Source organism: Carcharhinus amblyrhynchos, chromosome 14 (genome assembly GCF_965287045.1).
Source record: "Carcharhinus amblyrhynchos chromosome 14, sCarAmb.v2.hapA, whole genome shotgun sequence".
NCBI classification, from domain to species: domain Eukaryota; kingdom Metazoa; phylum Chordata; class Chondrichthyes; order Carcharhiniformes; family Carcharhinidae; genus Carcharhinus; species Carcharhinus amblyrhynchos.
In genome coordinates, this window is record NC_137337.1 from 23,441,209 (window position 1) to 23,466,683 (window position 25,475).

Consider the following 25,475-nt stretch of genomic DNA (forward strand, 5'->3'; position numbering starts at 1 on the left):
ATACATGTGACAATGGTAAATCAAATCAAGGTTAGGTGCATTGGCCATGCTAAATTCTCCCTCAATGTACCAGAACAGGCGCTGGAGCTTTGGGATTTTCACAGTAACTTCATTGCAGTGTTAGTGTTGTGACACTAATAAATGAAATTAATTTTGGAGTGACAACCTTGATTGGCCTAGAGTTTGCAAACAATTATGCACTTTAAAAGAAAATGTGTTCAAAAAAGGATGCTGCTTTTTTTGTAAAAGAATTCCAGGGTACAGAAAGAAGGAAACTCAACCGGGATCAGTGTTAACAAGTTCTTTCCCTCCCCGCCCGCTCCAGGCTCCCCCCAGAAAAAAAAGTGCAGGGAAATTTAATTTCAGCTGATTGACAGTCTCTGTGGAAACGGCCAGGTCTTAATCCATCAGGAGCCGCCCTCTGGTGCCGCTTGACCAATGATTGGAGAGGAGAACGAGTCGAATCTGCGCCAGACTGGGTCGCCGTCACGTTGAAAACACACACAAACCATCCCGAGAGATAGTTATCTGCATGAGGGAGGGAGGCAAGGGGGGGTTGTGAACCTGATCGGTAGGATCACAAGCCCCCAACACCAAAGAGGGCATCAGCAGGGGAAGGGTAGGGAAGGGGGGTGGGTGGGTGGGGGAGGGAGGGAGGGAAGGGGGGGGAGAAAGGATTCTTTTTAATATAAAAAGAAAGAGAAACATGTCTTCCGCCTCAAACGAAATCACCAGCACAATTGAGATTAAAGTGGAGAGCGACAGCCTGCCGAAGGCAAAGATCAATAGCCTGGCTTCGCCAGCCGCTCTGGAGCCTGAAGTGAGCGCCCTTTCCTCTGTCAGTGCGCAGATCTCCGACCAAGTGGTGCCCGTGGAGCTGCTCAGCAACCCGGCGGCGGCGCTGACTTTCTCGCCGGAGCAAGTGGCGTGTGTGTGCGAGGCGCTGCAGCAAGGGGGGAACCTGGACCGCCTAGCCCAGTTCCTGTGGTCCCTGCCGGCCAGCGAGCTGCTACGTGGCAACGAGAGCATCCTGAAAGCCCGGGCGCTGGTGGCTTTCCACCAGAGCCGCTACAAGGAGCTCTACAACATCCTGGAGAGCCACGACTTCGAGCCGTCCTGCCACACCGCCCTGCAGGAGCTGTGGTACAAAGCCCGCTACACCGAAGCCGAGAAGGTGCGCGGTCGCCCGCTCGGCGCCGTCGACAAGTACCGGCTGCGGAGGAAGTTCCCGCTGCCCCGCACCATCTGGGACGGCGAGGAGAGGGTCTACTGCTTCAAGGAGAAGTCCCGCAACGCCCTCAAGGAGCTCTACAAGCAGAATCGCTACCCTTCCCCGGCCGAGAAGCGCAACCTGGCCAAGATCACCGGCCTCTCCCTCACCCAGGTCAGCAACTGGTTCAAAAACAGGCGCCAGCGGGACCGCAACCCCTCGGAGAGCCAGTCCAAAAGGTGAGGAGGCCGGCAAGGCAACTTCCCAACTCCTTCAAAATGGCGCTTATCTAGTCCTTTATTTCCTACTCTTTTTAAATTTTTTTTAAAAAGTTACACTGGATCCCCAAGGATTGTAGAAAGTATTCCCAATATTTCCCTCCCCCCCCGCCCCCCAACTCTTCCTCTTCCCTCTCTTCCATAGAGTCAGTGCTGTTGTTAGATATTGGGAAAGAAGGGGGAGGGGAAACTTGAGGAAACTTTTTTCAAAAAAAGGGAATATCAGGAGATCAAAGAGGAGTAGAAACAGTTTGTCTTTTTTGGCTGTATCTAATTTTTATTTTTGTTTTGAAAGTGCAATTCCAACTGGTATGGGTGAGGGGAGTGTAACTTTTTCTGCTTCCTTTTGAGCTATTTTGCAGCATGGCCGTACTCTGGCTTTGTTTTGAAACCTGAGTCTTTCCCATTCAGCTCGGATTTCAGGCGAGTTCACTTCTCCACAGCAGAAGTTTGCTCCTATTCTCTCCCTCTCCCCCTCTCTCCCCCCCTCGCCCGCCCCCTCTAGTTTATATCTGAGAGGACAGAAAAACTGCTTTTGCTGGGGAGTTGGAATGGATTATTTCTCCTCCTCTCTCTCTCTCAACATCAATCCAGCGCGGTGGCTTTACTAGTTTTTTTCTATATAAGCTTTGTGTTCATGAAGGTAGTGAAATGCTGTTTTTAAAGGGGGTAGGAGAGCGCACCTGGTGGAGGTAGTGTCGAGCGACAAGCTGGAACTGTATTCATTTCAAATGGTGATGTAAGAAACTGCTGGAGGGCATTTGTGAAGTAAATGAGGTGAAGGACGCCTTTGTACTCGGTCAGCGCACCATGCAGTTTGTAAAGGAAAAGTCAGATTCCACAAATAGAACCAATGCTTCTGACTCATGGGCCATTCTTGTCTCCTTTAATCACTTCATTTTATATATAAAAGGCATCCTGTACAAAAAGAAGCGACTTTATTGCAAGCTAAACACACACAAGGTAATTCTTTGATCTGTTTGGGGAAAGAACGAATTAGCTGCAACTTTTGCAGGGTGCCATCCCTAAAGGTCAGAGTTGCAACATACCAAGCTGCACTATCGGGTGGATGGCGGGAGAAAGACACCCCCTCGGGCCAAGTAAGCGCTGAAGATAATCCAACATGCCATTTGCAATTAAAATTCAAGTAGTAAGTTTGGCTGGAGAACTTTATTTTAAAACGAAAAATACGGATTGAATAGTGATCAGTGTAATTTTGCGTTTTAAAGTGCGTATGTTATTTACAAAAATACAGGCGATGTATAACCGAAAGCTTTTAAAAAAAGCTGCGAGTCCATAACCAGGAATTGTTGGAATCGCGACAACAGGCCATTAAGCATTTCTAAAGAGAAAACTTATATTAACATTGAGTTATGACCCTTTGTCTCTGGTAGTTCTGAAACAGTAAGGAAAGTCATTGTAGTTAATTGAAAAGCTCTGCTTTTTATGATAATGCACGAGATGCATATTTCAATCTGTACAACACAGCTACACAATTAATAAGTGATACTGGTTTCAAATCTTTGGGCAAAGCAAAACAGTTAAAGAATTGAACGGTGTGTAAAATAAAATGAGGTGGTTCACGTAGGAATGTTTCACCCCAAAAAACCTGCTGCGCTTGATTGACTTCTTTAAAAAAAACATAGCCAGAGCTGTTTTCAAATGCATTTGCTGATACTTTTAAGAAACTTCAGTTATCTGTTGTATTTTCGGGTATTCAAAGTTTTTATTGGACAAAAACACCAAAGCCTGGGAATTAACTGGGGCCTCTTTTTAAAACTGTGATAACCTGTTTATTTTAAATGGGTTATAGCTCTGCAAAAGTAATTGGAAAGGAATGTTACGAAAATGTACATCCTTCATTATTGGCAACAGTCCTCGACTTTCAAGGGTCAGGTTTTTCGTGGTGGCAGAAGAAATGGGGAATACAAATTATTAAAATGTTGAATGGCATCCTGCAAATTTGGATATGGGAAGGATGGTGCTCATTATAGAATAAAACAGCACAAAATGAGGCCATTCATCCCACAGCGGTTGAACTAGTTCTTTTTCAAGAGCTAACCAGTTGGTTCCATGTCCCTACAATTTTTTTCCCTTCATCAAAAAAGGCAAGATTTTCATGTTGCCTCTAGTGCTTTTACTAACTACCTTTTTAAATCTTCAGCCATTGAAACTAGTTTCTCTTTATTTATTCTATATAAAAACCTTTTTATGATTTTAAAACCTCCTGTCAGTCTCTGCTGCAAGTCTGTGGATCTAACTGTAATCCTTCTTCTCTGAAACCATTCTAGTAAATTGCTTCTGTAACCTCTTCAAAGCTGATGGCACAGTGGTTAGCCCAGTTACTTCCCAGCTCAAGAGACCTGTGTTTGAATCCGGGCTTGGGTCACTGTCTGTGTGGAGTTTGCACGTTCTCCCTGTGTCTGCGTCGGTTTCCTCCCACAGTCTGAAAGAAATGCTGGTTAAGTGCATTGACCCAAACAGGTGCGAGAGTGTGGCGATTAGGGAATTTCACAGTAATTTCATTGCAGCCTTGGCATAAGTAAACTTTAATTTTTTTTCTCAAGTTCTCAGCCCAAAGGAAGGTTTAACCCCCTCGTTGGGTGGGAAGGGAGGCAGATCTGAACCCACTCCAGCCGGATCAGATCAGAGATCCAACCCCTTACTGTTGGCACCAATTGGAGCCACACCAGCTGTCCAGCCAACTGAGCCAAAAGGCTCCCAAGGAATCCACGTTGTTGTGGCAACCTACATGTTGTAGTCTGAAGCTATGGAATGAGATGGTAAAGGCTCCAATTCCATTCCATCACATGGATGTGTGATCTATGAAAATTTCTTTCATGGCTGACCAGAAATCTCTCTCCTGCTCTTACTGCCACATGTTGGAAGGATTTACAAGTTGATGCTTGACTTATTTGGCCACAATATGAATGTACATTCCATGGCCATCAAGTTCTGAAGTGGAGCTTGAACACAGAGCTTCTAGCTCAATAGACTGCATCACGAGACCTTCTACCCAAGATATTATGTCCTTCATAAAGTATGATCCTCATAATTGGAAATAGCTGTGGCTGAGCTGTTGTTTAATACAAGCTGAGTGTAACTTACTGCCCTTTGTACTGTCTGCCTCTATTTAGAAAGATGAAGATTCCAATGCTGGCGACATGCCTCTTCCATTTTGAACACCTCAGGATTATTTATTTTGGGTTGGCATCTCATTGACCAGATCAAATGTGGGTTCTTTATTTCACATCATATTAGGAGCAGCAACCCAACAGCAGTTTTGCTGGATTGGCCAATTAGCAGGCCAGCTCTTGAAGCTGGAGGACCAACAAGAGCACCCCCCCTTCCCCCTTCCAACATGGAAGGAGCTGCAACCTGCCATTGCAGGTGAGAATGGGAGGGAGAGAGACAGAGCACTTCCTCTGCTCTCACCACTTTCTTATAATAAATGAGAACATCTACCCAGTCACCATTGTTGATGGGAAACCTTAATGTGGAGGTGCCAGTGTTGGACTGAGGTAAGCTGGAATGTTCCCGTTTGCCTATAGGTTTCCAATGGCATCAGGAGCATCACATAAGCTTAGAGGTTGCCACTTAGCACCAGACTAGGGTGATGGGATTCAATACTCCAAGGTCACTGAGTCCCCTCCGCAGTCACCATACCTACTTAACCAGAGCTGTGGCCACAGACTCCCCTGTGAGGTTTCCCATTATAAGAAGTCTCACAACACTAGGTTAAAGTCCAACAGGTTTATTTGGTAGCAAATGCCACTAGCTTTCGGGGCTCTGCCCTTTCATTAGGTTGAAGGGCCAGAGCCCCAAAAGCTAGTGGCGTTTGCTACCAAATAAACCTGTTGGACTTTAACCTAGTGTTGTGAGACTTCTTACAATGGGAAACCTCACAGGGCAGTCTGTGGCCACAGCTCTGGTTAAGTAGGTATGGTGACTGCGGAGGGGACTCAGTGACCTTGAAGTGTTGAATCCCATCCCCCTAGCCTGGTGCCATGTGGCAACCTCTAAGCTTATGTGATGCTCCTGATGCCATTGGAAACCTATAGGCAAACAGGAAAATTCCAGTCAGTCTCTGAACAATGGCCCTCATTGTTTTTCTTAAATTGACTTAACATGCTGCCCTTGCTTGCGGAATGGTATCTAATCCTGATGCCATCAGAAATTCGGGAAAATGGGTGAGAGTTAGGACCAAGGGAACCAGCATCAGGAAATTCCGTGCCTCCATTCCTGTTCCCACATGCAGACTAAATTTCTGTCCTGGTCTCCATAACATTTACTTGGCTCATTGTGAATTAATTGTAGCTGTGGCGTCAGGAAAGCAACCTGTTCTGCACCATCCTTTTAAAGTATCTGTTTGTGTGAAAAGTTGTCAGTGGTTTTATGATGAATGGGTGTTGTCTTGTGCCCACTATGGACTGAAATGTGACAAGTCTTTTCCCACCCGTGCGTGAAGACAGTTTCATTAGGGATCTGTTGAGGTGGCAGAAAGAGGAAGACCTCATTCCATCAGTTGGAGCTGGACAGCACTGTTTGCAAAACCACAGGGTTAATGCACTCTTTCCCCAGGACAGCTGCAAGTCTCAACGTTACTGTGATAATGTTTCAGAGATTAATTTTATGGTATCAATTTATAGTAGCACCTCTTCTGATATTTATGTAACTGTATATTGAAATAAGTGCACTGAGATAACTTGTGTACGTTAAATGCCATACATACTTGATACAGTATAACTCGTGCATTTTGCTTCGATGTCTGATAATAGTCTTCACATTAAGTTTCATAAAAGCATGATACAAATTTTAGACCTCAGTTCTTCTGTCCCTTTTTTTCAGGATCCCTGAATTTAAAATGAAAGTTGATCGATTTATATTTTTGAATTAGGTTATGAGTTTGTATGAAATATGACTGCAGTTATCAGTACAGTACTAAAAGATTGTGCTCTCCCCTCCTGAGACCATAAGATCATAACAAATAGAAGCATGAGTAAGCTATTCAGGCCATCAAGCATGTTCTGCCATTCATTAAGATCATTTTATTGTTTTTTTTTATTATTTCAACCCCAAGTTCCTGTCTCCTCTGTCCTGTAACCCATAACTCTTGAGGTTGCTTTTTTGTGTGTGTGAATTTTGCTTGTCCCATTATGCTATTTTTTCATGATGCAATGTTCTATCCAGGGCAGTAAGTTTCTTAGGGCAATGAAAACCTAAAATATGGTTATTAATAAAATGGTACTTGTATTTTTTTTAAACCTGTTTCCACAGTGAATCAGATGGTAATCACAGCACTGAAGATGAGTCCAGCAAAGGTCAAGATGACATGTCACCTCGTCCATTGTCAAATCCATCTGATGGGATGAACCACTCCAACGTCCATAGTGCTCCAGAAGGCATGTTCATGCATCATGTTGGGGAACTGAAGCCCTCCCAGAGTTCCTCTGGCATACTACTGAATGGAAATCTTGTCACTACAAATGGCTCTCCTCTGTTTTACAGTGGAAGTTCTTTCATCCAAGGTCCTAATGGGGTTCTGGTTAATGGACTGTCTTTAGGAAATGCCCAGACAATAAGTTTGAACCCAATAGGAACAACTTCCAGTGTGCTGGTCAATGGTATTTCAAACGGTGAGTTATTAGTGAGTTGCTACCTTTTAAATAAGGATTTTAAAAACTTGACTGAATCATTGTCCTGTTCAACTGTGACTTTCAATTCCAATTCTTCTGTTTCTTTCCCAGGATCTGCTGGTGGCACTGAACTTAAAACTGAAAGTGTACACATGCTTACCTCCGAAGAAGTGGTATCGCCAGAATCTGCTGAAATTAGTAGAGGTCCAACACAAGTAAACCAGTATGGCCTTGTACAGCTCCAAAACTCAGAAAATAACATCCAACTAGTAAATGGAAATATTGGGTTACCTTCACTGCAGCTGCCTTCTGTTTCGGCTGCGTCATCGCAGGGTGAGTTTCTTTCTGATTTTTGAGGTGGGTGCCAGATAGTGGATTGATTCAGTTTAATTTTGGGCATGCATTCCATATTAAATTCTTCAAGCATGCTGTCAGAGTTTAATTTCATTGTGTTACAACAAAAATGAAGTGTATTTTTTTTAAAAAAAGCACAGGTTTTGTTTGAGTTGAATTGAGGAGGTGATTGTGTAGGAGCACATTGATTTAAGAAATACTATGAACAGGGTTTGTGTTTGTCAGACAGTCCACAGCTGCATCCAGACATCATCAGCTTACCTAACTGGATTGGTATTTAGGCTGGCAGACTTTTACACATTGTAAAAATCCCCACTGAATCTTGGAGCAGTTAAGGACCTGTTTTGCATCTTTTTCCCCAACACTGTGAAGTTCATAGGAACAAGTGTATGAAACATGGCAAATGCAGTATTTGCGTAGTGAATATCAACTGCCATGCAAAATCCTTTTCAGAGTTACAACCACCCTGTATGATTTAAACACTGAGCAAGATCACTGGGTAAAAACCAATGGTCATTTGCAAAATTTTTGAAAAATTGGCTATTTTCGTTTTATCTTTTTTGATTGAGAACTCTAACTTCAGATCTGAGTCCTCAATAAAAGTTTTTAACAGCCTTGAGATTGTTTGCCTGACAGAATTGGTAATGCTCTCTCCCTTGGTCTTACCTATGCCCATACCTAAATTGTCCAGTTCTGATAACCTTTCCAATGCTTATCATAATTCCATTGTGTTCTTCATTCTGGTAATGCACAGATAGCAAATAATTAATGACCTTTACATTGTAGCATTGCTGATGTCAGCCTTGATTTTCGTATACTATACAGTCTCAAAATTCAAAGGAAACTCATTTGGCATTTGAAGAGCAGCGTCCTCTCTGGCAGCAGTTTTGCAAAGTTTTCCTGAGAAGCAGCCTTGCTACCAGGGGCAAATGCAGAAGTGGTGGCTCAATGTAGCCCCACTAAACAGACCAATATTAGAGTTTACATAATAACTGGCTTGTACTCCTTCCCCAGCCAACAGGGAGGTACTATTGCCAGCAAACTAAAGTGGTAATTGTGAATTTTAAACAAGTCAACATGCACAAGCTTGCAGATGTGCATTTGTTTTACTTTAGCTGCTGGCACATAGGAAGATAATTCTGCAGCAAAAAGGGGATGTTAATTTATGGATTTACCTTACTGAGTTTACTGTGAAGGAATCTTCCTAATAGAAGTGTAAACGTTCACAAACTTAGTCCATTTATAGCACCTAGCTGCTGCCTATGTAAAAGTGAATGCAATCTTAAAGAGCATAGGATTATAATAATAAAAAAAAAGTTTTACTGTCCATGGCAAATTGTTTCAATGTGCAGCATAAACCAGTTTAAATATCTCTTACAAATTGGAACTAGGCTCAACAATTTTTTAAAAAATAAAATATTTATTTGGTTTCTTGAATTTCACAGTAACTTCATTGCAGTGTTAACGTAAGCCTTAGTTGGGACTAATACCCAAACTTTAACTTCCTAACTTTAAAAGATCTGTTTTCTAGATAGTATGTACTAATACAATGGAAGCATGAACAATGTTACCATGAGTCTCTATAATCAACCAGATTATCATAAACCCTTACACTTCTCAGCACATGGTAACCTTGAAATTTATTGAAATTCTAGATTTTCTGTTGTCAAGTTAAATTTTACTCTGCTTTAACTTCACCTGTATTCGAGATAGTAGTAATAATTTGGAATAGTGCAGCTGGTTTCAGAGTTTGGCACCCCAGAAGCCATTCTGGCCCCTGAGGCATGAAGCTTTTTGTGATTCATGTTCACTTCTCTTTTTATTTCTTTTTGTATTGCTAATTTTATCTCTTTCACTCCACGAAGTTTTTACCGCCAAAGACGATATTCGTTGCCTCCGTCCCTGAAATATCTTGCCCATCTCCTCCCTCATTCAATTCTTTTTCTCCTCGATTCTTTTCTTTCCCCTCTTATTTTGCTCTGTCATTCACTCCTTTTTGTTCTGGCTCCATCTCCATATCAATGAAGTGATAGAACATTGTAGGGAAAATCATTCTAGAATAGAGTTGCTTTTATTTAACAGGTTAGAGTTTTATAAAGACTGGAACATATTGCTTACCTATCTTCTCGGCGGAACATGGGATAAAGTTTAGCTTTTTTTTTGTTTTTGTCTAATTTTTTCCCTTCCATCCAGTTTTTCTTTAATCTTTTTGATTGTTCACAAACCTAACATCCAATTTGCCTCCTCTCTGAACTTCCAACCCAATAATCTCTTCATCACACAACCCCTAAACAGTACGTACCTCACCTCTATCTCAGCCCATCTGCTGTTGAATCCTGATCTTGACAATTATTATCTCCAGTTTCTGTCTCTCACCCTCCTCCCTCTGCAAACTTCAGCTCATCCAAATATCTGTTGCCTTTACCTGATACTAAGGCAAGTAGGACTTGACTTAACAATCGCCCGTATTCTCTCTGACCTACATTTGTACCATTTCCAACACATCAGTGCTTTTTGTCATCTTGTTTATGGCAGGTGAGTCTGTGCCACATCGAGCATTGGCCATCCTTTGTTTTCCCTGCTTAAGCTGTTCACTGCTCCTATATCATCTTGGAATCAACAACAGCTCTCAGCTTCTTTCCCCATTGCCAACCAGCTCTCTAAAATCCTGTCATACACATCTTGCAACAAATGTGAAAAGTGCATGGGTTTCTTTGTCATCGAGATTGAGACCATCCATTCAGCTGGCTCTTGCACATCCTTCCTTTCCCTTTGCCAGCTGGCCAAGACCTGTTCCCTAGCCCTGAACCTACAACCTCCTCCAATTTCTTTCTCATCTACTTCAATGTTATCTACATCTAATTTTGTCCATGAAGCCTGCTTACTTCTACCTCTGTCCTGATCCCATAAACTGGTAATGGCACAACTTCCCTTCCTGGTTCCATGTTTAGTTGATGTTATAGGAGGCTACGTTTTCTGGTGCCATTTCCTTCTTTATCCAATCTGCCAGCATCATCCTTCCCAAAAAACACAGCCTTGACCCTTTTTTTTTTGCAAACTAGTATCTAATAGCCAAGCAAAATTGCCATCTCCCTAATCTGTTACTGTTTCACCCATCAAGGATTATTCTTGGTTCTGTCCTATATTTCATCTACATGCAGCCCCTTGGTGACTTCATGCCATTTCTCAACACTATTCTCTTTGACCACTCCAGATCTTCTGTGTTGTCAGACTACTTGTTAAACACCTATTTTATGGAATAGTGCATTTTCATTCGTTAACCATTGGAAAGACCAAAACCATTGTTTTCAGGCCTTACCTCCATACTGGACCAAACACCAGCAATTAGGATTAGCTTAGTGGCTTTAAAAAAAAAAAGGGGGCGTCATGGACACATTGAGCTGAAGGGCCTGTTTCCATGCTGTAAACCCCTATGACTCTATTCACTCTGAATTGCATCTTTGTCCTTGGCCAGTGAATCAGGCTGAACTGGACTGTTTGTAATCTCAGTACACTACTTCACCATCAGCTGAGCTTGGACTGCAGATCCTCCCCTTAATCAGGCCCATCTACTTCTCTCTCTGTAATATCATCTGTCTTTGTTGCTATCAGAACACTCATCTGTACTTTACTGACCTCCATGTTTGACTATTTTGATGCTCTCGTGACTTGGCTCCCATCTTCCATCCACCATTTAATTCAACCAAAACTCCACAACAGTTTATGTTCATGATATGGGCTTATTGAGCCAAAACATCCCAAGACAGATGTATTATAAAACACAATATGATACAAAGAGATATTAGGACAGAGAGCCAATGTGTCAGCCATGGAGAAAATATAAGTTTGTTTTTAAGGAGAAATTTTAATAAAGGAAAATACGATGGAGAGGTGGAGAGGCTTAGGAAGGGAATTTCAGAGCTTGGGGCCCAGGAAGTTCAAGACATGGCCACTATAGAGGAATTAAAATCTGAGATGCTCAAAAAGATGAATTCAAGGAGCACATCTTTGGGGCTGGAAGGAATTTCTGAGATAGGGCATGTTGTATGTTGGAGAATGACGCTAGGGAACATGGAGAGTTTTAAACAATGGAGCTTTATTTATAGGTGCGTATTCTCTTACATGGTTGCTGCTTCTTTGCTTGTTTCCCATGCTGGGGACTTGTGACAACACTTCCAATGAATACATGAGTACAGTGATACGGCAGGGATACATAATGCTTCCTCTTCCCCACCCTTTAAACTGAACATCCCCAACAAGTTCAACATGAATAATAATCAATAAGCTGGTTGCTGTTAAGAAGTCATAGTCTGGAGGTCATCGCTCAGTGGTAGATTCTCTGGCAATACTTCGTTACACTGGTGGTATCCCCCAGCGTTTTTGTCTTTCCTGTAATCTCCGCGGTGTTTGGTTTAATTGGCTTTGATGTGGACACTCAAGCTTGTCTTGGTGTCTGATCAGTAGATGAGGTGCTTTCCTCAGTGTCCGTTGGTGTCAGACTTGCAGGAAGGTTCAGATGAGGACTTTGTATGGTTGAACTTCGATTCTTCTCTGCAGGTTCTGATTCCGGCAGATCTGTTCTCCGAGCCAACAGCTAGTCAGCATGTCTCCTCAGACAATGTCATCTCTGGTCTGAACAGTACAAGAAACAAGTCCAGTCTATGCAAGAGTTATAGCAGGAACTCATTTCGCTCTTGTGGAGTAATTCCTAGCCCAAACTGCTTGTCCTTGGTGGAAAACTCGATGCTTTGCTTCCCCACTGTCCATTTGTCCATGTATGATTTCTTTAGTTTTTGGTGGTTTCGACAGATGGAATGCTGACCATAGTTGTCCCTTCATCATTAGTGATGCAGGAGAAGCCTTGGGTCATAGAATGTGTGGTATTCCTGTACACCAGTAGGAATTTGTTATGACATTTGATCAGCAAACCTTGTTCCTAGGTTGCCCTGAAGCTATGTTTCAGGTTTGGATGAAACATTCTCCTAGTCCAGGATGATATGGTGTGGACCTAATTTGTTGAATACCATTCTCTTCTAAGAAACTTTTTGAATTCTTGAGTTCCATTATCACTTACCAGTTATTCAGGGAATCCATCTGACCTAAAATAGTAGATTACATCACAGTGATCTTTGGCCACTTTAGAGTGAGCATTGACTTTTACTAAGAATACATTTTCTTCAAAAGGTCCTTCAAAATCCACACGCACACGTCGCCAAGTCTCTTCAGGCAATTCTCGTGGATGTAACATAGCTAATGGTGGCAGGTTTCCTAAATTCGCACAGGAAGAGCACGTTCTAGCTTCCTTTTCAAATTCCGCATCCAGTCCTGGCCACCAGAAATAGCTTCTTGCTATTTCCTTCATGTTTACTATACTACAATGGCCCTCATGTAGCTTCTCTAACACACATTTAGTCAGTGGTCGTGGAATAATCACTGTGAGCCCTTGTAGAACACATCTTGACTATACTAACAGTTCCACTCACGCTAAGGTTTTGAGTTCCTAAGTATTAGATCTCAAGTCTTTGCTCATAAAACCAGATCCATCACTTCTAAGAGTCCAGGATCGCTGTGAGTGTGTTTCCTCGTTTTGTCTAGAAGTGACAGGTGTGTTGTCCACTTGTTCAGAGTAGAAGATATTCCCATTTGAGTAGTCTGAACGACTTGGCAGTGGCAATCCCCAATGTATGGCAATTTTTCTTTAAAAAAATTTACAAACATACACGATAAAATATCGTGTCAGAACACACCAAATATACTTTTGTTTATTATGTCCATCCATATTACCATGTAGATTAGACTGTTGGCACTTAATGGTGTAAGTATGTGAGACAAAAGCAATACCCATCTTTTCTTTCTACTTCAAGTGGCCCAATTCCTGTGTGTGCTCCAAAAATGGTAGCTAGTAGTCAACAAGGTGAATTCTCTCCCATACAAGAACTAATAGAACTTCTTACTCCAAAGGCAAACCTCTAATGCTTCCCTTTAATGTATATACTTTCAGCCTTGCTCAAGACTGGGGACAGCTTCCACCATTTGGCCCAATAGCATTTGGTGCAGACCTTTGCTTGGTTTCCTCCTTTTATCTTTTAACTGTAATATTTTTCGTGCTTCTTAATTTACCACACAACATTGTGCTTCTTTAAAAGTTTTGTGATGCCTGATTCTCCACTGGCCATCACGTTGAATCTGGCTCAGTTCAGCCAAATCTTCTCCAACCACATATGACCCATTAATTATGGATAATTTCCCTTTTCATGTGAAGACAAATCTGCTGTTTGCCCATTTAAGTTGCACGGCTACCTCAATGTGGCCCTTCAGTGGAACTACTCCACTTGTCTTCAGCAGTGTCTTTCGTGGCTTCAGTGGAGGTTCCTCCTTGTAAACGGTCTATGGCACCAGTGTGACTGCTGTTCCGGTGTCAATTTCCATCCTTGTTGGCTGTCCATCCAGCAGTAGAATGAACCAGTATCTTGTGTGCAGCACAAGCAATGGCTAGCACATTCAGTGATAATTCCTCCTCAAACTGAGTCGCTACATTTTTCTCAGCCCTTTTTGTACAACATGAACATTTTTTTTGTTCTGTTTTGTCTTGGTGGTTCTTTTGTATTTTTACTCAGAGTTTGCTTTTTCTTCCAGCAAGCACACCTCATGTCTTTTTTATCCCACAGCTTCAACATACCATGTCCTTACATCAGCATTCAACTGCAGAAATACTTGGCTTTGCACACAAGTGACATGTACAAATTGAGGTTCCAGGGTGTTGATTCAGCTGCCATTTTGTCTATCCTAGTGCTGAATTTCCTTTGTAGCAATTTCCATGGCCTTTTTTTTCAGAATAAGTTTACCCTCCATTAGCACTGTCCCGAATAGTGTCATTCAGCACGTCTCCAAACTCTTAATATTCTGCAAGTCTTTTAAGCGTAGCCATGAATTGTGCTTTGGAATTGTGCAGTTGACACACACACACACACACACACACACACACACACACACACACACACACACACACACACACACCCCCCCCCTCTCTTATTTTCTATTGTGGAATCAAACGCTCTGTAATCACCAATGGTTTTGGTGTAAAAGTTTTGCAAGCACATTTTTCAATCTGTTCATACATTTTAGTGCCTGGCTTCTTTAGTTGCAGTAAACTAGGGAGGATATGAAATGTTTTTCCCTTCCTAAGAACATAAGAAATAGGAGCAGGAGTAGGCCATCTAGCCCTTCGAGCCTGCCCCACCATTCAATAAGATCATGGCTGATCTGTCGCTGCTCAGTTCCACTTTCCCGCTTTCTCCCCATAACCCTTAATCCCCTCTCTTATCAAAAACCCATCAACCCGCGTCTTAAAAATATTTAGCGAGGCAGCCTCCACCACTTCAACGGGCAGAGAATTCCAGAGATTCACCACCCTTTGAGTGAAGAAGTTCCTCCTCAACTCCGTTCTAAACCACCCCCCTTTTTATCTTGAGGCTGTGCCCCCTAGTCCTACTGTCTTTTTTGAGCGGGAAGAGTCTCTCCACCTCTATCCTATCCATCCCATTCATCATCTTAAACGTCTCAATGAGATCTCCCCTCATTCTTCTAAACTCTAACGAGTACAAGCCCAGTTTATTCAGCCTCTCCTCATAGCTCAACCCCCTCAACTCCGGTATCAGCCTAGTAAACCTCCTCTGCACTCCCTCCAAGGCCAAAATATCTTTGCGCAGGTGCGGCGCCCAAAACTGCACACAGTACTCCAGCTGCGGCCTCACCAATGCCCTATACAGCCGCAGCAAGACCTCCCTACTTTTATATTCAATCCCCCTCGCTATGAAGGCCAGCATCCCATTCGCCTTCCTGACCACCCGCTGCACCTGCAAGCTGGGTTTTTGCGACTCGTGCACAAGGATCCCGAGGTCCCTCTGCACCGTCGCCTGCTGCAGTTTTTCGCCCCATAAGTAATAGTCCTTCCTACCATTCTTCCTACCAAAGTGGACCACCTCACACTTGCCAACATTAAATTCCATTTGCCATTTCCTGGCCCATTCGCCCAGCCTATCTAGATCCTTCTGCAGACTCTCCACACCCTCTGCACAATTTGCCGTTCCCCCAATCTTGGTGTCATCAGCAAATTTCGACACCCTACACTCGGTTCCCTCCTCCAGATCATCTATATAAATGGTAAAAAGCTGAGGCCCCAGCACTGACCCCTGGGGCACTCCACTAATCACCATCCGCCAATCCGAATAGCACCCGTTGACCCCCACTCTCTGCCTCCTATTTGACAACCAATCCTCTATCCACGCTAACACCCTACCCCCAACTCCATGTCCCTCGACCTTCTGCAATAACCTCTTGTGAGGTACTTTGTCAAACGCCTTCTGAAAATCTAGAAAGACCACATCCACCGGCTCTCCTCTATCCACCGCCCTAGACACATCCTCATAGAACTCCGGTAGGTTTGTCAGACACGACTTCCCTTTAATAAAACTGTGCTGCGTCTGCTCTTTCAAGCAATTCCCTTCAAGATGCCTCGCAATTTCCTCCTTAATGACAGATTCTAACATTTTTTTGTTTGCTTGTGCAAAATAGTCAAAACGCTCAGTATTGGAGCTCCAATACTTTCATCAAAGGAACAGAATATAAAGGTTAGGAAGTATTGTTGCAAATATACAAGGCATTGGTGAGCTGCACCTCCAGTATCATGCACAGTTTTGGTCCCCATATTTGAGGAGAGATGTAGTGGCATTGGAGGCAGTCAGAGGAGGTTCACTAGATCTGATTCCGGAGTTAAGGGGTTTCTTGTATGAAGAGAGATTGAACAGTTTAGGCCTATACTCTGTGGAATTTAGAAGAATAAGGGGAGATCAAGTTGAGGCGTTCAAGATGATAGAAGGTATGGGTAAAGTAGATGTAGAGAGGATGCGTCTGCTTGTGGCATACTCTAGGACAAGAGGTCATTGTCTTAGAATAAAAGGTAGCAAATGTAAAACAGAGCTGAGGAGAAACTGCTTCTCCCAAAGGATTGCGAATCTGTGGAATTCACTACCCCAAAATGTGGCGGATGCTGGGACAGTGAGTAAGTTTAAGGAGGCGTTAGACAGAATTTTAATTGGTTATGGGGAGAAGGCAGGACAATGGAGATGCAGAGCATAACAGCTATGATCAAATGGCAGAGTGGACTCCGGGCTGAATGGCCTAATTCTGCTTGTATACCTTATGAACTTATCGTTTCCCGTACGTGCACTTTTGCAACGCATTTCAAACAGCTACCTTGATTTTTCTTTCACACAAGACACAATCTGATCCTCAGCTTCTTACTTAACACACTCAGCTCGATTACTGCTATAGAGTATCGTAACTCGTATACCTAACCCATCCAGTACACAGCACATGCAAGAAGTTTCTTCTTTAACTTTCCTGTTCTTGACCTTTTCCTCAGCAAATTTGACTTTGAAGCTGGCTAGCCAGTGCTGTTCATCATCAAGTGTTTGAAACAAATGGGGCTTTATTTAGAGGTGTGTGTGTGTGTGTGTTCTCTTACGTGGCTGCTGCTTCTTTGCCTGTTTCTTGCACCAGGGACTTGTGAATCATTTGTGATGAATGCATTAAACAGCAGAGCTTAGTAAGCCAATAAGAATGAATATAAAAGGGAGGTACAAGGCCATAAAGAAATTTGAAAACTAGGATGAGAAGTTTAAAATTTAGATGTTCCCTTACTGGGAGCCAGTGAGGTGAGTGAGCAAAAGCGATGTATGAAAATGACTTGGTGAGAGTTACGATATTGGCAGCAGAGGTTTGAATGACCTCCAGTTTTTGGAAGTTAGGATGTGGAGACCAGCCAGGAGTGCTTTGGAATAACTAAGCTGTGAAGGGACAAAGGAAGGAGAGTTACAGAGGGGCTCCTGGAGCTCTGATGTCCCTCAGTGTGGGGATAGGAGAGCAGGAGGTGGGGTGTGATTGTGGTGTCATGGGGTAGGCAAGTTGCAGAGGGGGGTCCTGGAGCTCTGATCTCCCGGGGGAGATGGGGCTTCAAGTGAGGTGCCCCCTTCCCCCAAGATTGGGGGGGGGGGGGGGGGGGAGGAAGTATATATGTCACTTTCCCAGCCTACTTGCTCCCGCCAGCCTAAAAGTTGAGTCTGCGCAGGATAATAAATCACCAAAGAAAAGTTGCTTGGTGCAGAGGAAGGAAAGCATTGAAGATAACTCATGGAGGAAAATTGGATAGTGCTAGGCTGGGTAGTATGCAACCATAATGTTAAATCACAGCAGAGGGGCAATGTGTGATATTTAAAAGAGGAGAAAGTACCAGAGGAGTAAGGTGATGGAACAAGGTGAGATTTGCTTTTAAGGGCCATGTCAGCACATTGACAGCTTTGCTAGGGACTGATGAGGTGAGGAGACTTCAGTTAGGGAGAAGGTGTCATCACCATTCCACTAGGTTTCTGTCAAGGTCATGATGTTGATGCAATCATTTACTGTAAGCTCATGGATTGCAAGGGTTTCGCTCACAAGCAAGTGGACATCCCTGAGGGAGATATGGGCAGTAGCTGTAACAGCTGAGCCACTGACGGAGTCCCTGGGATCAGCATTGAGAAGGGAGAATTGGACTGGGAGGAGATCTGTGTCCTCATGTTTGACCTCATTCATGGCTGTGCCCCTGTAAGCTGCTACAACTCTCCTGAGAGCTCAGTGTTCCTGACAACTGTGAACGCTTGCGTGACCCCATTCTTTCTACTCTTTCCACCCTTCCTAATTAATTGTGGCTCTTAATTTCTGGAATTCCATCCCTAACACACTCCACAACTGCTTCTTGTAACCTACCTCTTTGAATGAGCTATTTTTCGGCAATCCTGGTTTCCCCACTTTGTGTCAATTTGTTTTTCAAATGTTTATTTTTCTAGTTAAATAACTTAAGACAGTTCAGGAAGTGGAAATATGGAGTTGGAAGCGTAGGATTTTCCCTGTTTAAATAATCTCAGAGGTTGGGAGATGCAAATTTAAGCAGGACCAACATTAGTGAAAGTGTAACAAGTTTGCATTCTAATTTTGGACATTGGAATTTATCAAGGAAAATTAAGATTTGGTAACTGGAAGTAAGGATTTGTAGATGACGAGTGTTGACTGAATTAGGATTTTATATGTAAAGTTTTCAGTTCTATCTTCCACTTCTAGTACCTGCATGAATTGTGCTTCACTGTAATATCAGCTGTACAATGCAAGGTATGTGCAACAGCAAGATGAAAGTTGATTTTCCTGTTTTATGTTGGCATCAACTTTATTTTTGCTAAAATACTGACAGCAGGAATTCAATCCTCGAGTTTGACACAAGCAGCATTGACAAATAAGATGGGTTGAGAATAAGTGATGACACTGCTGTCTGGAGTGTTTCATGCAGGCTGTATCTACAGAAGAGTCAATTAAACATACAACTTAAAATTGCCATTTTCATGTTGGTAACACTTCTCCCGATTACAGGTTAACAATAATTTTGAGCTTGCTTAACCACAATGCTAATTCATTTTTGAAAACATAATGATAAGTGCATGATCGTGTACCTTTTCATTCTAACTTGACTTTCTGTGGAAAGCAAAACTAGGAAACCTAAAATTATTTTCTGGCTTTAAAAGCACAATAGTATTTTGTAGTGCCTCTGAACAAAAACAAATTGCTTTACAACCTAAACTTTATGCTGGGGTATGATCTACTCACTAAGGGCTAAATTGGGTCTTGCTTAAAAGAAATAATAATGTAGTTTTGTTTAAAGCAATTTTAAAGATATTTCTTCCCTTCTGCCAGAATGCAGAAAATATTTGGAATTAGATATGTATACTAGCAGAATATTGATTTTATGAAAATATGGATATTTGCCTCTAAATTTTGTTAATATGTGCATGTTATTATACAATGGACTGCTATTATTTACAGTTCAGTAAAAGTTGTACTATTTTCTGACATGTAGGAAACATTTTGATAACAAACACATCAGATGGAGGAACATTCCTAAGTGGGACAGCAGCCAGTCTTCAGCAAGGTAAGGTCTTCTTGGCTGCCACTCTCCCACCAAATGCAGTAATGTGCACGTTACCTAATGCGGGACAGGCTGCAGTCCCAGTAAAGCAAGATGCATTGGAAGGGGGTCTTGTTTTCTCTCAATTGATGTCAGTGAGTGGAAATAATCAACTGAATATTAATTCATCTCCTGGGAACCAACCTGGAAATACCCTACAGACTCCAGCGCCAACTCTGGCAAATACAGGGCTGCCTCACAACCTGCCTTTGACTTCTTCAAATTTGCTGAACACATCGAGTACTTTGAGCTTCAGCCTCACAGTGAGTCTGCCACTATCAACTACTGCGCCGCTGAATTGTGAGCAACAATTGTCTACTGCTGTCACAAATGCCGTTCCTGTGGTGTCAATGGCCAGCAGTCAGTATGCTACACTCCAGAACTGTAACCTACTTTCAAACTCCGGCCAAGAGACTGTAACTGAAACTGGTCTTGGTGCTGCTGACAGTGAAGATAAAGCCAGAAACCCCATTACAGAAGAAACGCATGAATACAGTAGTGGGCATGTGTCAGTACTTCACCCCCCAGTAAAGGAAAACTACTTGGTCGTTTTAGAAAACAAATCTAGCAACCACCTGACAGTAATGGACTCGAAATCCAAGTATGTTATAAATGATGTCGTTAACAATGTCTGCAAAGAACTAGAAACTGAAGAGAAGGAACTAGCTAAACTTCAAAATGTTCCTATGGATGAAGATATCGGTGATATATAACTGCCTACAGATAGGTGGCTGGCTAATGGAAATAGGACAGTTTGATATTTTCCGTCCTTGCATTTAGGTAACCAAAGACTGATGTGTTTCTGTTATCGTATTTTATCTACTTCATAATTTAAAGGAAAAAAACTGATGATTGAGGTAGCCGAACATTATCTGTTACATGTTTTTTACTGGAATCTTAACCTCTTAGCTGTAAGTTGGTATTTATTTTTCCAAGTTTAAATATGGCATAAAACTCTGGTGTAAGCAGTCATAAGAAAAAATTATGGTTTGGCTAGTGTCTTAAAGTTTTATGTCTGTACTGATGGGATTTTCTTCTTGTAGCAATCACTTCATATGCATGGTTTGATATCAGTGTACCATTAGCAAATGTAAACATTACATTATGATATATTTCAGGTACACCAGTCTCGATTAGACCCAGAATCATCTAACTATAAACTTCATTTTATTAAACACTAAGATTGGGATTTTCCAGTCCCTCCTTTGCCCCCCTATGGGAATTGTCATGGGTGGGCTGGAAAATTTGACAAACCAGCGAAGGTCCGTTGACCTCAAATGGGAATTTCCGTCCTATATTTCCCCCAAAAAATGCAAAGTAATACTTTTTTTCAAATGTAATTTATTATCTTTTTGCGGATTTTTCAAAACAATTTATCGAGAAATTTCCCAAGATTGTAACAGCAAACTTTCTTAACAGTCTTTTCTATGACCAATAACTGACAATCAATGTGAGCTGTACCAATGTATCACCAGAATTACCATTGCAATGTACAGTTTTATATTTAAATGGCCTAAAGTCCAAGTACTGTGAAATATGACAGGAAGCACACCATTACTTTCCTGTTTTCTACCTGCACAAAGCATTAATTTAGGTGGAATGTGTAAGAAAGTGAATATCTCAAATTGGTACTATGCCACAATATTATAACGCAGAGAAACTTTATTTTTTTATCTTGCTGTTTTACTACATACATGTAGTTAGCTTAATGAAGTGCTTTGCTGAAATGCTTAAATGTTGCCAGCAATAACCTAGGCAATAGAGAACTCCTGTGCATTGATTTGGTGCCTTGGCATTTTAGCAGAACCAGAGCCCTATGGGGTTACATTCACCTCTGTAAATCAGGCTCTTCACTACTAGTGTCAAAATCAAGTATGGGCAGAAATCTTGTCTTGTGTGTTGGCACTAAAATGATGGTATTGGATTAGCCACCCATTATACACAATTCCATAGCGGTAAATGGAATAGCATATCAAATAATATGCATAATGTGTTGCAATCAGATATTATCCATTCTGCACCACAGCCCAAGATCAATTTCTACCCATATCAACTTAAGAGTCACAGGTATCACCTCAGTTACTGTTCCAGTGCAATGACAGTCTGTTCTGAGAATATGACGCTTAGCTGCCACCAACATTCACTCAAGTCAATTTCTGCTGTCATCAATACACATTGCTGGATTCCGCACCAATACGAGTTGAATTCATTTTAGCATAAATCAATATGTTTGTTTCTGGGTAAACTTTAAATAAGTACCATATTATATATGGGACTAAAACTGCATTACACATTAGCATACCACTTGAACAGTTGAGTTGTAATGAAATCAAACTTTTTAGGTCATGTTCATAATCTGCTCCAGTTTTCATGCTTTATAATATCTTCTGCACTCAGTGATGCAACCTTGTAGCATTCTCCTGATAGAAGTTGTGGTAGTCATTCCGTCAGCGAGATAAATCCAGATGTCACATGGCACAATATCACTTCAATTGACATTTCTTGTCGTGTTCTAATGGCAAGCGAAATATAATGAGCAGTAAAAATTACATTTCTACATGTTAAATAGCAATATATTCCTCGGCACTAACATCTTAATCTTGATGATAAACAATTTGAGCTTTGCTCTTTGTAGTTTTTTGGTGTTCTTTCAACTGCTTTGAAATGCTGCTACTGTGCAACTTACACGCAGGGAAACATGGCCTGTAGTAATACATATGGTTTAATCTTTCCCTTCAGAGAAGCATTTTAATGTTAGGTCAAATTCCATTAAGCAAACTATTCCCATTTAGAAACTTATCATGCATGTTACTGAATTCAAGTTTTACTTTTTCTTTGTGCCAGTTAGTGTGCACGCACCCCCACCATTCGCTGGTGTCCAAGCATTATAATGTCTGTTAGTATGCACAACAAAGCACGTTCATGGCCCTATACATTTAAAAAAAAAAATACCTGTTTCTTATAAAAAGTTCAGCTTGCCTTAATCTGTTACTATTAGTTTTCAGTGCACAGTGCTTGAACTGTTGGAACAAACTCCCCTACTCTTTCTTCACCCACACACACACACACCCAATTATTTTTCCCTTCTCTGGCTTGTGTGCCCTGCAGGAAGCTCTTCCAAAAGTGGAAGTCTTTTTGTGAAGTGAAAATTCTGTAACTCCCTATGGAATATGTCTTACATTTGTTCGTGTATGTTTACTTGTTACCTTAATGTGTCTTCTTCCATTCAGTGCCTCTTGCGCTCTTAGATTTTAAGCACTGCAAAGCATTTGAAAACCTGTTCAACCCACTGGAGTTGATAGAAAAATACCATTCTTCTCCAAGTGAGAATGAAGTGTAGCCAAGTGTGTATGAAGTGTAGCCAAGTATGATTTTTCTGGTATGTGAAAGCCTGCCTGTACGTTGAGACAATCTTATTATTTGGATAAGAAGTATTTTTATATGATCATTAAATTCCCCGAAGCGAATGACTACATCAGCAGGAGGTTTAAACAAAGTTTTTTTTGTGATCCTCGCATTAACTTACAACCATGCAAAAAAAAATTTAAAGCTTTATCAAAGTACTGGTGGAAATAACTGAAGTTTTTTTTTAAACTGCTGTGTAGACTGTTTAAGGAGGGAGCTGATTTCTTATTCCACCAGCGATACTCTGTATTTCTGCTAAAATCAACTGTGCATTAATATTGGGATTATGTACTCTAATATTAATCTGACACAGCTGAATAGTATCCAACATGCGTTTTTTAAAAAAAATTAGTTATCCATTTTAAGTTTTTAAATTGCTGAACTTTGACCCATGCCCGGTCCGAGGCAGTAGTGGTGTGTTGTGAATTTTTTACATTTGGTACTCTTGAATGCTTGTTGGGTAAAACGTTTTGTTGTTCCCTAGAAATGATAAGTGTGTTGAGTGGTAACATTTCACTGTCCCCCTCCTTATCTGACTGCACACAGGGAGAAGTTTTCTTTTTCTGTATCTATACGTTTGTTAGTAAAAGTTGTTTTATAGCTTGCTCTAAAGGGGTTTTAATTTAAAGGGAAGGTTTTATTAGCCAGTGCAAGTTATATACCTTGATTTAAAGTCTGTTTTACTGTACTGTAGATTTGGCATGAAGCTTTATAAACATTTTACATTTGGTTTGAATGTGTCTATATATAAACAGTGTGAGGGATATGGGTAGCGAAAACATCTATACTGCACTAACTTCTTGGTGATGGTACATTGAGCATGTATTAGTGTTTTGTGTTCACCCTTGGTATACCAAAGATATTTTAAATGCTAGATTTAAAGTATAATCTGGTTTTTGTCTGTACTGTTACATGACCTTTTGTTTATATTCTGAAATGATCTGAGCTTATTTTTCTAAACACTATACTCAATGAACTTTATATTTATACATTTTTGCATTGCCTTTTGTTTTATTAAATTGCATGAATGTCACTGATGAATGAACTCAGAATTATGACCAGAATGTTGACTGGTTGGTTTAGCTTTTGCATTGCAAGCAATGATTATTGCATCAAAACCAGCCAAAGAGAAGGTACAGCCCCCCTCTTTCCACAGCATAATAACACATGATTCCATCTGGCAACAGAAATTCTTCAACATTTTGCTAGTTTTATGTGGGTTAACAAATCAATTGACTCTGGGCAATATCTCACTGATCTATTCATTCCTCTCAAATCCATGCAGTCCAGCTGGGAGCATGAGCTGGTAATGAACAGCAGAAATTCTGCCGTTTTGTTTGTTTCTCCTTGGCCCATTTGTCAAGACTAGCCAGGGTGCCCTCATCACTATTGTTGTCTCCAGATAACTAGCTTCATAGCTGAAGTAAGGTAACGCCACATGGTGTAAGTATTGGAACTGTTAGTGTGCCTCAATACTGCGCCAAGCACTGCATTTAACCACTGAACTATTGGCACAGGAAAGTGGAACATTTAAATTAAAGTGCTACATACATACAATCTGGACAAGTAATCACATCTCATTATTATTTTTATTATGTTAGTCTGAGATAGAACAAACTAATTGCCTTGTGGCCTGAGTTACCTAATAATGATTTGAACTCCTCTATTGACTGTGTGTTTGCTGGCATGGGTTGGAAGAAAATTATTACCATTATAGGACATATTAAAATTGAGTTTATGTAAGATTGTGCTTGTATTCACAGCCCAAAACAAATTGTATAAAAGAATTTGAGGTGAGATTTTGATTCATTTACAGAAATATTTCTGTAATCGGCGATCCCCTTTAGCATAACATTCGAAGGAATAGTGTGTAAATTGAGTTGTGATTTTGAATGATAATCTATTTTGTTTTTAATTACTGTAATTGTCTTATTAAAAAGAAAACACCAGCATACTGCCATTCCTTGATGAAGATTATAATGGCACTTAACTGCAAAGGAATAAATTATTTAACTTTAAGCTGCCATGTATGCCAGCACTAGATTGTGGTGGTGCTTGTACCAAACATTACATGTTTTCACAGCACAAATTTCATGCTTCTCCAAACAGCAATCAAAACCAAGTTCGCTCCAACAAAGAAACATGTGTCTCCTTGTGATCTTCAAGTTAATGTGGGACAGTATTTTGCTGCATTGATAGAAAATGTCCAAACTCCACTCCTTGTAAGTTTTAGCAGGTGTTATGGAGTGATGGGCTTTCCTTTAAAAGTTTATTTATTACTGTCACAAGTAAGGCTTACATTAACACTGCAATGAAGTTACTGTGAATTTCCCCTAATCGCCACAGTCGAGTGCCTGTTCGGGTCAATGCACCAAACCAGCATGTCTCTCAGAATGTGGGAGGAAACTGGAGCACTCGGAGGAAACCCACGCAGACTCGGGGAGAATATGCAAACTCCACACAGACAATGACCCAAGCCGGGAATCAAACCCAGATTCCTTGCATTGTGAAGCAGCAATGCTAACCACTGTGCTACCATG

At 41.4% G+C, this 25,475-nt stretch overlaps 1 protein-coding gene across 3 annotated transcripts; it reads left to right on the forward strand.

Moving 5' to 3' along the window:
• The first annotated feature begins 673 nt into the window (after window positions 1–673).
• six4a (SIX homeobox 4a) lies at window positions 674–23,926 on the forward strand. Of its 3 annotated transcripts, XM_080202411.1 has the most exons (5): window positions 674–1,449; window positions 6,766–7,124; window positions 7,236–7,457; window positions 16,903–16,978; window positions 19,423–19,508. In XM_080202411.1, exons 1-4 carry the CDS (start codon window positions 707–709, stop codon window positions 16,953–16,955), a joined length of 1,377 nt encoding a protein of 458 aa, XP_080058537.1. In that variant the 5' UTR covers window positions 674–706; the 3' UTR covers window positions 16,956–16,978; window positions 19,423–19,508. The 3 variants fall into 3 exon arrangements, with proteins under 3 accessions (XP_080058537.1, XP_080058536.1, XP_080058535.1); XM_080202410.1 differs by lacking the exon at window positions 16,903–16,978 and having other exon boundaries at window positions 19,423–23,926; XM_080202409.1 differs by lacking the exon at window positions 16,903–16,978 and having other exon boundaries at window positions 6,766–7,457; window positions 19,423–23,926.
• The last annotated feature ends 1,549 nt before the right edge of the window (window positions 23,927–25,475 follow it).

Excerpts from the sequence above, each read along its gene's own strand:
- six4a (XM_080202409.1), top strand. The coding sequence starts at position 707 with ATGTCTTCCGCCTCAAACGAAATCACCAGCACAATTGAGATTAAAGTG. Across the intron at positions 1,450-6,765 it reads TCGGAGAGCCAGTCCAAAAG|TGAATCAGATGGTAATCACA; the intron begins GTGAGGAGGCCG and ends CTGTTTCCACAG. Across the intron at positions 7,458-19,422 it reads TTCGGCTGCGTCATCGCAGG|GAAACATTTTGATAACAAAC; the intron begins GTGAGTTTCTTT and ends TCTGACATGTAG.